Raw genomic sequence first — 15623 nt, forward strand, 5'->3', positions numbered from 1 at the left:
CCGAACGACTCATAAATATTAAAAGTTTATTGTATAAAAGGAATTAAGGAGGTGGCAAGAAGGTAATGGGCAGCACATGATGGATGCTAAAACAGTAGAAAAATTTTGAGCGCTTTAGAACAAATAGAAAACATATAGAAACAAGATGACAAAAACAAGTCTAATATTTTCAGTGTACTCACGGGTCACATAAATTGGAAATAACCAGTAAAAAGAACTTAATACTAAAAAGGTACAGTCCTTTTTTCACATGCCAACATTACTGAACTCAAATAATTCGTAACCCCAAATTCAACTGTTTCTGTGAAGTATGTCCCCACCCTCCACTACCTACTTTTAATATTTGAATCTATGATAACACGTTATAACCGATTAAATTACACTGATACTCTGATTATATTTTTAGAAAGTTATTATAAGTGTTAGCATTTCTTTCACCCCTTCACTCAATCCCCCTAGCCTAATTTTGTCAGTGTATGTACACATAAATATGTATTTACTCTCACATTTTTCTACTAATTTGTATGTGGTGCAAATTTTGTTTGTTCTGTTGTGGTGCATTCAGAGTTTAGACTATGCAAATGCAGCAATTCCAACAGTGAAAGTTGGTAATATATCAAAAGTGGGAGATTCTGCATATTTTAGGATATACTATGGACAAACCTTCAAAGTTATTAAGAACACCCTTGATGGAAAGAGTTATCTTCTTATCCAGGTAACTACATTTATTTCTAGCTTTTTTTAAGCCATGGAACAGATTATGTAATTGTTATTGTATAGTTCATTGCTAGAACAGACTCTGGCAAGAAGTAGGATTTAAGTGATATACACCGACAATGTCCGCCTATATTTAAGTTATAATAGTAGTTTATTGTTACCGATTCTAATTGGGTGAATATTTTTCACACCTTTAGTCTTGTTTGAATTTAGTTAGAACTGTATAAAAAAAAAAGATGAAGTTATTTCAAGGCTAGAATTTACTTGAAAAGAAGATGATAAGGGTTAGTGGACCACAAAACTTGGACATTAGAAGTAGTAGGGTCAAGAATATTTTTTAAAAATGAAAGAGAGTTTTACTTCTTTTCATTTGGTCCTCTGTAGTTGGCAATCCAACAACTCACAAAGTACTTCTTGGTTGCTGAATTCCATGGCACAAGTTGCTTTCTTTTGAACTTTCCGTTGGTGTTGTTTTCTTGGCTAAATGATCAATCTGCAGAAAAAAAAGTAAAAGTGGCACTACCTACAGGGTACAGCTACATTATTCTTATTGATCAATACAGTCATGAATTAGCTAGTTTTCGTCTTCTATTGTTCCCTTTTTAGGAGAAGCCAGGGGATTTTACAGCCATGTATAAGAGCATACCTTTGACAGAACCAGAACTTATAGAGAGTGAAGCTTCTTTGTTTTAAAATTCTTTCAACTAGATCTATATATTTATCCGCAATCAGGGAGAGAGGGGGTTCATTGCTGGAATATGCATATATAGTAATTTTGAACACCCTTGGTGCCCGCGTTAATATTGGAATCTAGAACTGGTCATATACTCTAACAAAATGCTTTTGTGTGAATTCCAGCTAGTTGCAAGTTCTTAGTTCTTTTGTGATCTAAGAATACGTGATACAACCTTGGGAGAACCACATCTTTAAAGCTAGCTATTAAGGTGGGAGAGCCCAAGGCTATATAGCCACATGCCCACATCTTTAAAGCTAGCTATTAATGTGGGAGAGTCCAGGGCTATACAGCCACACGCTGCACACCTTTAAAGCTAGTTATTAAGGTGGGAGAGTCCAAGGCTACATAGCCACATGCCCACACCTTTAAAGCTAGCTATTAAGGTGGAGGAGCCCAAGGTTATATGAGCCCCGCATCAGCTCTCCATTTAACCAAAGTCCCCTACCTAGCATTAGGATCATAACAATATGATTCTAGGAAACCAATTCTCTCCTGATTTACTAGAATGTAAATTTTATGCAGAACAACACAAGAATGGCCAGTAGAACAAAATATTGCACCTCAAGAATAAAGTCTTTTGTTATCCCACTAGCAAACTACTCGATCGAGACTGACTACTTTTTTCCAGGTACACCATTTTTAACCATCCTCCTTGTTTTTTTTTTCCACTTTATAACATCATATTATAAGCTTTATATGTCTTTTTGGTACGCGTTGATAACTCATGCACTGACTGTTTCTCTTTTTTCTTTTCTTTCTTTCCTTCAATTCACAGTTTCCTTTTTCGAGGTAAGAATGCACAGTTTTAGTACTATTCTGATAGCTGTATTACTAGATTGAAAATTTTTGCGTGGAATATTGCAGCTTCTAGGCCTATTGGGAAACTTGAAAGGCATAACATCAACATACGTGGCCTCCCAATGTGTACTGAAACTATACCACGACGGACAAGTGGAGAGCATTAACAAGACTGACCATCAACAACTTGCACAAAAAGCAGCTCACTTCATCGCCAACACGGATGAATCTCAACCCTGCAACTTTGCTACATTTGTCCCTATAGGTGAAGATGCACCTCTCCAGGTACACAAGGGACTAAAGATTTAACACACTTTGACAATGCAATTAAGTTCTTTCTATTTTGCGGAGCTTTGCTTTGATCTCTGGTTAGATGGTTACACACAATTTGTACTACTTTAACAGCGTGCAGAGTGGATAAAGTACTTGGGAGTTTTTGCGAATATGGAAAACAGGGCAAACCAAGTTTATGATGCAGTAAGTGAAGAAATGGGACATCCTCAGTTTCCAATATGATGACAATAGTTAGAAGAATTTCTTGTTTATTAAGGATTTTGCTTCTTTTATGGACAGATTAAGGAGAACTATTTGTGCTTGAGCAAAGCTGCAACTGGTAGGAGTTCATTAAAACCAACTGTCTCTTGGATGGAGTATAAAGATGTGTGTACACCGACTCGTGAACCCAACTTTTTTACAATAATCATTTGTTTTACAGTTTCCGTTTAACATACACCTATTTTCTTGAATAGGGAGTGTGGTTATTCACAAGAGATCCATACAAATTAAAGGTTAGATCTTTCTCACTTTCAAGTTTCAATAGTTTTTTGATCAGTTTCTCGAGTTCAGCTATACTAATTTGACAATGCAGTTTGTAGAGGATGCTGGTGGAGTCAATGTTGATGATTCCATCAACAAAGTCACATACAATATGTCTAATCCTGATGATTTGGAAGAGATTCATGCCATTTTGTGTGTATGTTAATTCTCTCATCTGATCATTTAGATTATCAATATGTCAAATCTCCTTCCGCTCATTTGTTTTTTTTTTTTGGTTTTTGTTTTGTAGACTGTGGATGTAGTGATTGATGAAACATATACCTCAGATCCAGCGGCTTATAATGGCTCCACATTTCTCGGAAACATCAATTTGGAAGATCAAACTTGCTTTGCTTTTCTCACAAATCAAAGCATATGGAGATATGATAAAAGAGTGCAAAATTCTGTAGTCCTCGGTAGGATTCTCTTCGTGTTTCAAAGATTATTTGGAGTTGAATGCATAACCAATTTAATTAGTAATAGAGAACCTTGTTTTCTATTATTTCTGGGACTGACAGTGTTCACCTTTTGCTTGTTGAAGACTGGTATGATGGAGCTGTCTCTCAACCCCAACTGGTCCTAGCAGATATTATTGAAGCATTATATCCTACAGGAAATTATAACACTACATATTTCAGAAATATCGCAAAGGTATGACAATTTTATATTGCATACAAGTTCAATTAACTTCTACATTGTGACTACCGCGTCACCTAAAAATGAAAAATATTGCCTGTCATAACACGTCAAAGAAGAAATTGAAAGTCACTAACATTCTGGCATGTTAACTATTGCAGGGAGAAGGGATCATAAGCATTGTTCCTGAAATGTGTGAAAGAGATAGCTCCATCCCAATGGAACCTACAGTTGTAGCTTGCCAGTAACTAGCAATTCTTTCACATGATTTTTCGCTTCTTTTTTTTAAGTCGCATTTTGGCCTGTTAATTGATCTGCTATGTAGTTATAAGATTAGATTCGAACGGAACCAATTTATATATCAGTAAAGTCGAAGTCAATGGGGTAATACGTACTCTGAAGAGTCTTGCATAGTCACAAGCAAATTTTCTGCAGAATTTAAGTTAAACCAACGGTACTAGCCGCCATCAGCTTCAGTTTATTGCTTTACAGGGTTAACATTGGGTGAGATATGTTTTGCTATGATGTCATCTAAAATTAGGTTCTACACCTAAATCATACGGCAAAATCTAGGTCAAAGAGAGAAAAATTGTCCAAACTTTATAAAGAATTCACTAAAATAATACTTCATCATTCTTTTAACCGTAATGGGCTTCACATCTTGACATGTTCCTAATGTTACCTACTTTGAAGAGATAGAAGTCATTTCTTGAAGTGCTTTAATCCGGACAACCGAGAAGAAATTAAAGGTTTGTCATTTCTTAAAGTGCTTAAATCCAGACAACCGAGAAGAAATTAAAGGTTTAGTAAGATGAAATCAGATGATAAAATTGAGAGTTGAGTTTATTAGTTATGCGTTTATAGATTACTGATGTGAAATCGGATAGTTAAATTGAGAGCTGATTTTATTAGTTTGCTAGTGTAAGACTTCATAAATGAAATCATATTTGTAAAAATATGACACGTGGGCTCAACTCAAGACCATAATCAATTAATGTGAGACTTTTACCCAAGCCCGATTGGAGCGTGGACTGGGAGCCCAAATAGGGATGACCTGGCTTTGATACCATGTAAAAGAAAATGACATTTGGGTCTAACTCAATCTCAAAATCTAGCTTATGAGGGGAGCATTGTCCAAACTCATATAAGGAGTTCACTAACTCATTCTCTAACCAATGTGAAGCTTTTATCCACTCTAACAAGATTCTACCAAACAAAATGAAATCCGATATCTCAATTGATAATTGAGGGATCCGCTAGGTTTGATGGACGACAATTTTGAAGACTTTGATAACATAGAATTATTAATGAATATGACTAATATGTAATGAAGTGGGTTGAGCAAACATATCTTCTCTTATCGAGTTATCTACTATATGTTGTTACTAATTGGAGGTAATAGATCTAGAAATATTGTTTTTGGATGTTAGTTTAATTCGGGCGAAAAATAAATTTGGACATCACAGTTATCAAATTGTTTTTCTATGTTAATTTTAATGCACATGAAAATACATCTGGACATGACGTCTACCAAATTATTCTCCGTAATAATTTTAATCCACGCAAAAATAGATCTAGACATTGCAGTTACCAAATTGTTTTCCATTGTGAGTTTTAATGCCTGCGAAACACACCTGAACATCGCAGTTGCCAAAATTATTTTCCCGTGTTAGTTTTAATTCGCGCGAAATTGGACATCACGATTATCAAATTACTTTTCCTTGTTAGTTTTAATGCGTGCAAATACAAATTTAAATATCACAAGTATCGTATTTATTTTTTTGTGTTAGTTTTAATGCATGCAAAAATAGACCTAAACATCACGACTACCAAATTATTTTCCTACATTAATTTTAATGCGCGCAAAAACAGATTTTAATTTTAATGCGCGCGAATATAAATTTAAATATTACGAGTTTTGTATTTATTTTCTTATGTTAGTTTTAATGCATGCAAAAATAGACCTAAATATCACGACTACCAAATTATTTTCCTACATCAATTTTAATTCGCGAAAAAGAACACCATAATTACTTAATTGTTTTATGTGTTCAAAGCGTGATGCATATTGTTAGTCTTGCACAACTAAAGTGAAATATTGTTAAAAAGACCCTAATCGGTAATCAGAAGGAGAAAACGGTATCGCATCTTTTTCCCTTTTACAAGAACCCTATCTGCATCAGCCGGACGGTATGAGTCGGTCAGTGGACGAGCTCGGAACTACCAAACCGGATCCGACGAAGAAGCCCGTCTTCCTCACCAAAGCACAGCGAGAGCAGCTAGCCCTACAGCGCCGCCACGATGAAATCGCCGAACAGAAACGGCGGGCCGAACAGCTTCTCCAACAACAGGGTAACAACCGCCCTTCCTCCACCGATAACGACCATGAACGAGATCATCGTGACAGAGATAGTAGGGGTGATCACCATCGCTCCAGGGACCGGGACAGGGACAGAGACAGAGACAGAGATAGGGAAAGAGAAAGGGAGTCGAGGGACCGGGAGGTGGAGCGCCGGAAGCGCGAGAGGGAGCGTGACGAAGAGGTGAAGGAACGAGAGCGAGCTCGACTGGACAAATTAGCTGAGCGAGAGCGAGAGAAAGAGCTTGATGCAATCAAAGAGCAGTACCTTGGCTCCAAAAAACCTAAGAAGCGGGTGATTAAACCTAGTGAGAAATTCCGATTTTCGTTTGATTGGGAGAACACCGAGGACACATCTCGCGACATGAACGCTCTATACCAAAACCCTCACGAAGCCCGCTTACTCTTTGGTCGCGGATTCCGTGCTGGAATGGACCGGAGGGAGCAGAAGAAGCTTGCTGCCAAGAATGAGAGAGAGCTGCGGGAGGAGATCTGGAAAAAGGATGGCGTTGAGGAGTCTGCCGTAGAAGCAGCTGCCCTGAAGAAGAAGGAACAGGATGCCGACATGTATGACACTTTTGACATGAGGGTCGATCGCCATTGGTCAGACAAGAAGCTAGAGGAAATGACAGAGAGAGATTGGAGGATATTCAGGGAGGATCACAATATATCATACAAGGGGTCGAGGATACCCCGTCCAATGAGGAATTGGGTCGAGAGCAAGTTAACTACTGAGTTGCTCAAGGCTGTTGATAGGGCTGGCTACAAGAAGCCGTCTCCCATACAAATGGCTGCCATTCCGCTTGGACTTCAACAGCGTGATGTGATTGGCGTTGCAGAGACTGGTTCAGGTAAAACTGCTGCTTTTGTTCTCCCTATGTTGACTTATATCACTAGGCTTCCTCCATTGAGTGAGGAGAATGAGGCGGAGGGGCCATATGCCGTTGTTATGGCCCCCACACGAGAACTTGCTCAACAAATTGAGGATGAGACTGTCAAGTTCGCACACTATTTGGGTATCAAAGTTGTTTCTATTGTTGGTGGGCAGTCCATAGAGGAGCAAGGTTTTAGGATTAGGCAAGGTTGTGAAGTTGTGATTGCAACCCCTGGGCGACTTCTTGATTGCTTGGAGAGACGTTATTGTGTTCTGAACCAGTGTAATTATGTTGTTCTTGATGAAGCTGACCGTATGATTGACATGGGTTTTGAGCCTCAAGTTGTTGGTGTACTGGATGCTATGCCTTCAAGTAATATGAAACCGGAGAATGAGGATGAAGAGCTTGATGAGAAGAGAATTTATCGAACCACTTATATGTTCAGTGCTACCATGCCACCTGCTGTGGAGCGGCTGGCTAGAAAATACTTGAGAAATCCGGTTGTTGTGACTATTGGCACTGCTGGAAAGACTACTGACCTCATCACTCAGCATGTGTTTATGGTAAAGGAATCAGAGAAAATGTATAAACTGCAGAAATTGCTGGATGAGCTTGGAGATAAGACGGCTATTGTGTTCATCAACACTAAGAAGCAGGCTGATTTTGTTGCCAAGAATCTGGATAAAAACGGCTACAGGGTAACCACACTGCATGGTGGAAAGTCTCAGGAGCAAAGAGAAATCAGCCTTGAAGGATTTAGGACCAAGAGGTACAATGTGTTAGTTGCTACTGACGTTGCTGGTCGTGGTATTGATATACCTGATGTGGCCCATGTGATAAACTTTGATATGCCAAACAATATTGAAGCATACACCCATCGTATTGGACGTACAGGTCGTGCTGGAAAGACGGGTGTAGCCACAACATTCTTGACCATGCAGGATACTGAAGTCTTTTATGATCTTAAACAAATGCTCACACAAAGCAACAGTCCTGTTCCCCCAGAACTTGCCCGGCACGAGGCTTCAAAGTTCAAGCCAGGAAGTATTCCCGACAGACCACCTAGGAGGAATGATACTGTATTTGTTCATTAAAGTTGGAATTGCTACATATGCTATTGTAGGGGTCAAGTGTTGGGAGTTTCTATAATGGTATCTGCTGAAAAAATGGAGCTAGGTGGGTGATTGATCGAGTTGGTAGATAGATAGGAGGGTTCAAACATAATGGAATTGAAGTGGTAACAATGTTTGGTAATGAGTTTTTTTCTGTTACTAACAAGTAATGTGCTGTCAGCTTTGCTGAAGGGATTTGCTTTTTTATTCTGATTCCGTTTGTCGATGCCTAGGCTTTACTGAAGAGCTTCCTGTAAACTCTTAAACATTTCTTGTGTTCCCTTTCTTTATTACTTAATCTTAAGATAGTCTCAGGAACTTAAATTTATTGCCGAAGTATGAAGTTTATCGCCAATTAGTTAGCAAGTTCTTTGGACAACAGGTACATGTGCGTATGGAATTTTTTGGTAAACCAGTCCATATTCTAGTAGATATAACCTACTTCCTTTATGATTGTTTTACGTTATTATGTTATGTTCTGTGGTTCTCATTTGCTTCAACTCTATCTAGCCTCACACAACTGCACTTAATATTCTTCATTTGTGTAATCCAAAGTTTTTACCGAAATGCACTCTCAGTAATCTGTCAATCAAGTCATGCACCACCATTTCAACCTCTTTTCTTAAAAGTTTTGAGGTAGACACCAAAGTCTGTAAGCTGGTGTTATTTCTGTTTGAGAATTTGATTGTCATATTGTTTTTTTAATTTACAATTTGAGAAAAATTGATTGAAATCTGAAACATCTTCTATAATTTGTCTGTGTTCCATTATTGCTTTTAGTTGGGATTTACACTTTTTGAATAAGAGGGATTTACTTGCTGAGAATGTCCATGCTCGTGCAAGTAAACACTGGACTTCCAATATTCAAAAAGATAGATTTGAGCAATCAATCTGGAATTTGGAAGCAAGCAAGACACAGCCACTGCTGGTTTTCATTTATTCTGTCTTGAAATTGAATTACAAATCACACTTAAAAAAGAAAATTACACTCTCTCTTTATTTGCGTGTTACGGTTGACAATGAGGGAACAAGTATCATGACTGGCTGTTCGATGATCCAAACAACCTGCAGGATGACACTTCAAATCGTTAGTAACCTCCTCAAAAGGGGAGGGAGGATAAAAGAAATAGACACATCCGTGATCCATGCAGTAGCAATTGTATCAAATCTTACTTCTGCAACCTTGATTGTGAGCGCCTGGTACCATAGAAAAAATTGCATACATCAGTACAGTTGCTGTGTGGTTCTAATTTACTACTAGAATATTCTAGGTCCCTTGAAAAACTGTGGGCAAAATTTTTAGAGCATACCTTTGTGATAACTGTGGCTTAACTTTCACCCTCTCGGGTCTCTCCTTTGGCCCTTCTGTTTTTTCGTCAATTTTGATCGGCACATCTTTTATCTGCAGCAAGTGTAATTTAGGAAGCAAAATAAGAAAAGTATATCTCATAAGGATGTTTGGAGTAGAATGTAATGCAGGCATTCAGAAATATACCAAGTTTCTGAACTCGAGATTGTAGAAAGTATCGATGTATCTTTGCTTTGCTTGTTTCTGATCTTTGTACAATGTCCTCCAAAAAGTGTAGATTGACCCCATATTCAATACCTTGTTTGCATAGATCTTCCATGTGTAACTGCAAAATATGAGGATTAAAGGATTAAGAAAATTTCAACCAGATATATGCCTCTCTGCAATTTGAACAATTGTTTATTTGTGAGTTACCATTCATATATACGCTTTAGACCCTGGGCTGAAATCCTGTTCCAATGCTCAGGATCCTCCTTGCACTTCTGGAAAAAATTGGCAATTTTGTTGCTTGATTCATCTCCATTATTTGGATCAATATGGAAGCCTGAAATCCCATCAACAATAATCTCAGCAGGGCCGCCTTGGCTGGTAGCGAAGGTTGGTAATCCACAGTTCATTGCTTCAATGACTGTAAGGCCAAATGCTTCATATAAAGCAGGCTGCACAAAAGCTCCTTTTGAATCTGCTATTGTGCGGTAGAGTTCGCTATTCCTGTATCTATCAGTCTGAGCTGCTATCCATCTAATCTGACCCTTAAGCTGGTATTTCTCTATCAGTACATGCATCTTTTTTATTTCAGCTGCTTCTTCTCTATCCTTGGATTTTGTAGGATCAAAGGAACCGCCAACCACAACAAGGTTCACTAAGCTTCTGAGCTTCTTGTTCTTGCCAAACCATTCAGTTAGTCCAGTTGTGTTCTTCACTGTGTCCAGCCTTGCCATGGTGAAGAGGATAGGTTTCGTTTTGTCTTCTAAATATCCACTGTGGTTGAAAGAAGTAAAACATTACTACGTAGAACTGTGGGATATTCCTATTGGCACTAAACTGAAGTTTGAGCACTAAGACTTACATGTGCTCGTCATTATCCACTTTACTAAAAAGAAGCTTCTCAATGGCAGGTCGGAAATCAGTCAAACGCTTCTGCTTTTCTGTGTAAGGGAAATATACTGACTGGTCTGCCCCAGGAGCAGCAATGTTAAATTTAGGATCAAAGACATTGATGCCTGAAACAACTCTATAAAGCCCTGGAAGGGTAAATGCACTGTGACTTTCATATTGCCCTGGCCTGTCTTTGCTGCAAATGTTAGCACATAAGAATGAGATCCATGAAGTTTCAATAATTTGAGCAAATACAAAACTGGATTTGTGATGTGTATTCAATTCTATCATATTAATGCATTACTTAATCTCTCTAATTCTTACCTTCCAGCTATTTCTTGATATGTGCTTGTGATAACAAAATCTGCAGAATTCATTGCAATCAAATCAGCTGTAAATTGGCACGAAAAGTGGTACTTTGGATCTAGTTCCTTTAATTTGATGTCAGAATCTTCATATTTAGTCTTTTCCAGTGCATGAGCAATTGTTCCCTAGTACAGAGATGGTCTAGGTAAGTGGACAATAGACACTAACTTGGGGAAGAAACAATATTGAATATCATTAGGGAAAGTTACCAGAGTTATCCCGAGTTTTCTAGCCATTAATGATGCCACTAAATTCCCATCAGTGTAGTTACCAATGATTAGATCAGGCTTGCCTTCCATTAGCTCGATGATTTTGTCAGAAGCATCCTTAAGTCGAGGCAAAAAGCAAATGTAATTTAGAAAGAAAGAAAAACTCTGGATGAGCAAGGTTTACATAAAGATACACACCTGAGTATATCTCTCCAGATAAGGGTAGATATCGAATCGAGAAACCCATTGATTAAGCACTCCTTTTTCTGTCCTAAATGGAACTCTGAGGATGTGAGAATGCTTTGTATTGTTGATTGGTTCTAGTTCCTGGTTGCACTTTGTTCCTTTTGCATCTGGGATCAGCCGGGTTAACTGTAGAATCAAGATATGATATTAGCTTTTCTAAACAACCTCTACCTTATTGCATACTCATGTTGATTATCTAGGAACTCACCACAAGTATCTGAGGCTTAACATTGAGCCCCTGCTGTTTAATTCTTTGAAGCAATTCTTCTTCAAAAGCTACAACTTGATCCAAAACATAAACCACCTGATCAAAAGCAACGGATTTAACTTGGATAATATGGCAAGTGTAAATAGAAGTGTATTTTAACCTATTGTAGCAGGTAACCTTCTTGATTTTTGCAGGTATTGAATTCCATTTCTAATGGAAGTTACTTGTGATTATCTTTTAGGTGACCTGATAGTTTAAAAATTCTTTTACAGTGAAGTAAGTAAAAGTTAGATGCTTACCTGACCACCGGTGTCTGGCAAGCCAAGAACATCAGCTTGGCCGAAGTATCCATGAACAGAGAACAATACAATATTGAAAACAGTTGGAACCCTTCCAAAGAATTTCTCAATGTTTGATGGATCTGGTGCCTGAAGCACCTCAGAAAGTGTTCTCATGGTATCTCGGACTCTTTCAGCTGTATCACCCCAGCCTTTCTCAAAACCCCACTCTTTGAATCTGTACAAGAATTGAAGCCACTTAGTACTTTGTAGCATGCCAGAAGGGGGAGAAAGTAGAGGAAAAACTAATTAACCTTAGCTCAAAGCTCTGATATGGTGTATCAGTTGGTAAGGAAGAAATAGATGCTTCTGCTACAACCAATGCAGCCTGAAGCTTTGCGACAGTGCTGAGTGTCTCGTTGATCATCAGTTTCTGCATTTGAACATAAAGGAAATTTGTTATTATCTTTTCCTCTTAGGACAAGTTGTGATTTATGAAGTCTAGTTTTGCTCGACATACATCTCCTTGATGGTTCAACGTGAGCAGGTAGTCAACTAGACACTGTGCACTCATGGAGCTAGCATTTAGCTTTGAAGTTAGAAACTTGGAAACATAACTGAGACCATTTCCGATTGAAGAAGATAGTGTCAGGCGAGGCGTTGAGAAGTCTACTGCTCCAAAATCAATTTCCAGTGCATATTCATCTTTTGCCCTGCATTTCATGTTCACACAAAGGTAATTCTTATGAGTTTTCACTTTTCTGATTGGAGGTATAAAACCATAGAAGGTATTATAAAAGCTACAGTGTATTCTATACCAGCTTTCATCAACTATCATTTCCTTGAATTTCAAGTACTCTGTAGCTGTAATACCATCAACAGAAAGATCATTAGCATTCACTTTCACATATTCCCAGAACCCGGGATTCTGTCTCGTGGCAAAGGCAATGTAGGGAGGAACAACTGCAGCCTCCTGTAAAATTTGATCACAGAAGATTGTAAGAACAAATGCACATCATGCAAAATCTGAAAACAATGTAAGAAAACTATTATAAGTGCAGCATATGGCTCTTGCTATACCATTGTAGTACATAATATGTAACCAAGTAAGCCTTCCAAGACATGGTTCCTTTCAGCTGGATCATCAATCACTTTCTCTAATTCATCCATCAAGTTATGAAGTTTCATCATCCTCTTGCCTTGCTCTATGTATTTGGCAAAACATCTCTTCATGTGATACCGGCTTTGCCTTAAGGCTTCTGGCATGCTATCAGCTATGGACTCTGATCTCTTCAAGGCTGGTGTAGTAGCCATTTTCGGCGAGCTATAAAAGCTTAAGGTGTTGATATTTACACAGAGAATTGTGTTCTTTATTGACTTGTGATTTTTGTTGAGATTTTTTGGGAATTTATAGGTAATTAGCAAGAGAATGTTACAAGGGAAAGAGGAAAGAAAGGACAAAACTTTCTTCTAAAGAAATAAGAAAAGAAAGGAATTTTGTTGTCATTTGGGTGAATGGTTGAGGTATTGGTATCATTCTTTTCTTTCTGTCTGATTGATGATCAAGCCATGAGAATATTCATTATCTCACGACAAACAAAAAGAAACTGTACCAAATGAGAAAGACTTATGAGGAAAACCAAAAAGAGCATCAAAATAGCAATCTTGATCATCAGGATAGACAAGTACCTTTATATCAATCCCTGTTTAATGTTTTCGCTTTAACTTGTTATAGCATGTAACTTACTTAATATAATTGTATTTTACTTGACTGGATTGTAAATATATTTTACATTGTTAGCACATTAAGACGAGTCAAGTAGAAATGGGTCAGCCAATGGCAACTCAAGAATTTCTTTTGTAACCAAAATTTGCTTTTGTCCTTATTCAGTGAAGTGGATTCAAAACTCAATACGACTAGATAGAGTAATTTGAGAAAGAAAAACCCCAAGCAATATAGAATAAATAATAAATTAATAGAAGAGTACGACTCTAATACCATGCCAAAAGAGTTTGACCATTCAGAGTTGTGTAGGGTGAAGTATTAGGTATAATAGTTCCAGGTTTAAAATGTAGGACTATTTTATCTCGTGTTTGATTGGAGATATTAAGCAGTTCTTAGATTATTTATATCGTAAGCCTTATCTGCCTGGAAACAAGTTATTCCAGGATAACTAATCTTGAAATAAATTATTCCACTGTGTATATGAATAACTTATCCTGTCACTATCACAAAAATGGTGGAATGGTTAATCCAATTACTATATAATACCTTCAACCAAATAAAATAATCTTACATTTTATCCTAAGACTATTATACCTCACAACAAACGAGCCTTTACTGATGGAATAAGTTATCTATATATACATAGTGAGATAACTTGTCTCAAGGTTAGTTATCGTGGGATAACTTATTTGTGACCATTGAAAAATGTTATGGGTAAAGTTGGCTAAGTTCATTGTGTAACAATATGATAATATTTGCCATTTCATCAAGAGATTTCTTATTAGCATAAAAAATATGGAAGTATGACAGGTAATAAAATTTATTAGAATACTTACCATTCGGAGCACAAGAATCAAAACGTCTAATTCTTCTTTGATTGGCCATCAGTTTCTTAATTTTTGAAATAAAATTATGAAAAATGACACAACAGTTTAAGTAAGAAGAATTTGAATTAAGATATTTGGAAGAAAAAAAAAACAAAAAATTTAGGAAAATATGCATATTCCATAGGCAGTATAAAATAGCACTTTTCTCGTCAACATATGAAGCACATTCAGTGATTAAATCCCTTTGTCTAACATGAACCACCGTCGTAATCATCTTCAATATCATAATTCTTGTAGACAGAAAGCTTGTTTTCTTTCCACCATTTCTTTTTTACTGCAAAATTCAATCAAAAAGACATTTAGTAAGCAGTTTAACATATTAAAGAAAATATACCTGAACCTAAATCCCTTCTTTCCACTTGGTAGCACTGTCAATCTATTGATACTGTTCCACCTATTCATCTGTTGATGTTGCAGCAGCTTCAACATTAGTTTCTCTTCCAGCTAAAAAGCATTTCGACATTGCCTGAAACTGCAATCAACATGACATGTCCCATCGATGAATTTAAGACAGATTCACAAAATAGTTTAAGAAAAGGAGACAACCAAAAGAATTAACTCACTAAACAGTTTCTTCTAGCATCATTTTTTTCTTCTCCTTTTGCAACAACTACTTTGGTTAGCTGATTGGATGGAGTACTGTCTGTACGCATCGTTGAGAGAAGTGATCTCAGAACTGGCGAGTATCTGTGACTTAGCAGTCTCAAACTCAGTGGGAAGTCCCGCTAAGGAACTCATTATTGCCATTTGTTCCCTCTGAGCTTGTTGCACCTTGATATCAGTACTAAATGGCAAAAGCATGTTCAGTTACTCATAAATTTTTCTTCAACTCCATGAAGTATATAGTGAGTGTCTTAGCTTCCTTCTCAGGACAGTAGAAAGCCTTACAAACTTCATAAATTCGAGTTGCATAACCTTTGCCAGAATATAGATACTCTATATAATCCATCAACTCTTTAACAAATTCACAGTGATGAACCAAACCAATTACTTCATTGTCCATAGTGTTTATTATTTGCAAGAATAGTCTATCATCTCTCATCCAAGCTTTTTTAGTTTCATCAGTAGGAGGGTCCTAACTAAGATGGTCATCCTTTTCAACACTAAGCAAGTAGACCCTGATTTTCCTACTCCAATCTGAATAATTAGACCCGTTTAATTTGTAATCTGTAATTTTGGATACTGTTAAAGACGGAGAAACTTTATCATCAGACATTTTCAACTACTGTTAGTGAAGAAACTGACAA

The 15623-nt window shown here is 37.3% G+C and overlaps 3 protein-coding genes across 5 annotated transcripts; 2 read left to right on the forward strand and 1 right to left on the reverse strand.

Annotated features, from left to right (window-relative positions):
* The first annotated feature begins 373 nt into the window (after window positions 1-373).
* On the forward strand, window positions 374-4100 carry LOC107010999. 3 transcript variants are annotated; one of them, XM_015210293.2, is made up of 11 exons: window positions 374-715; window positions 1976-2081; window positions 2229-2242; window positions 2318-2536; window positions 2657-2728; window positions 2825-2911; window positions 3001-3039; window positions 3120-3224; window positions 3318-3483; window positions 3609-3718; window positions 3865-4100. In XM_015210293.2, the coding sequence occupies exons 1-11, from the start codon at window positions 491-493 to the stop codon at window positions 3949-3951; spliced, it is 1230 nt and encodes a 409-aa protein (XP_015065779.1). In that variant the 5' UTR covers window positions 374-490; the 3' UTR covers window positions 3952-4100. The 3 variants fall into 3 exon arrangements, with proteins under 3 accessions (XP_015065779.1, XP_027770073.1, XP_015065780.1); XM_027914272.1 differs by lacking the exon at window positions 374-715 and adding an exon at window positions 1063-1159 and having other exon boundaries at window positions 1975-2081; XM_015210294.2 differs by lacking the exon at window positions 374-715 and adding an exon at window positions 1065-1247.
* Window positions 4101-5760: 1660 nt separating this feature from the next.
* LOC107010997 (DEAD-box ATP-dependent RNA helicase 21) lies at window positions 5761-8464 on the forward strand. Its single transcript, XM_015210289.2, has one exon. The coding sequence runs from the start codon at window positions 5896-5898 to the stop codon at window positions 8029-8031; it is 2136 nt and encodes a 711-aa protein (XP_015065775.1). The 5' UTR covers window positions 5761-5895; the 3' UTR covers window positions 8032-8464.
* A 482-nt stretch (window positions 8465-8946) lies between these two features.
* LOC107010996 (sucrose synthase 7-like) lies at window positions 8947-13407 on the reverse strand. Its single transcript, XM_015210288.2, has 15 exons — window positions 12844-13407; window positions 12582-12736; window positions 12284-12476; window positions 12078-12196; window positions 11785-12001; window positions 11486-11581; window positions 11230-11403; window positions 11032-11148; window positions 10781-10947; window positions 10428-10652; window positions 9773-10339; window positions 9545-9683; window positions 9360-9451; window positions 9223-9246; window positions 8947-9114 (listed from the first exon to the last, which is right to left on the reverse strand). Exons 1-15 carry the CDS (start codon window positions 13075-13077, stop codon window positions 9084-9086), a joined length of 2550 nt encoding a protein of 849 aa, XP_015065774.1. The 5' UTR covers window positions 13078-13407; the 3' UTR covers window positions 8947-9083.
* Between the last annotated feature and the right edge of the window lie 2216 nt (window positions 13408-15623).

The sequence above is a fragment of the Solanum pennellii genome, chromosome 2 (genome assembly GCF_001406875.1).
Source record: "Solanum pennellii chromosome 2, SPENNV200".
NCBI lineage: Eukaryota > Viridiplantae > Streptophyta > Magnoliopsida > Solanales > Solanaceae > Solanum > Solanum pennellii.

Coding starts and splice junctions, on each gene's coding strand:
- LOC107010997 (XM_015210289.2), top strand. CDS start 5,896: ATGAGTCGGTCAGTGGACGAGCTCGGAACTACCAAACCGGATCCGACG.
- LOC107010999 (XM_015210293.2), top strand. CDS start 491: ATGTATTTACTCTCACATTTTTCTACTAATTTGTATGTGGTGCAAATT. Junction 3,040..3,119: donor GAGATCCATACAAATTAAAG/GTTAGATCTTTC, acceptor TTGACAATGCAG/TTTGTAGAGGATGCTGGTGG. Junction 3,225..3,317: donor AGATTCATGCCATTTTGTGT/GTATGTTAATTC, acceptor TTTGTTTTGTAG/ACTGTGGATGTAGTGATTGA.
- LOC107010996 (XM_015210288.2), bottom strand. CDS start 13,077: ATGGCTACTACACCAGCCTTGAAGAGATCAGAGTCCATAGCTGATAGC. Junction 10,653..10,780: donor TATCAAGAAATAGCTGGAAG/GTAAGAATTAGA, acceptor TAACATTTGCAG/CAAAGACAGGCCAGGGCAAT. Junction 9,115..9,222: donor TCACAATCAAGGTTGCAGAA/GTAAGATTTGAT, acceptor GTCATCCTGCAG/GTTGTTTGGATCATCGAACA.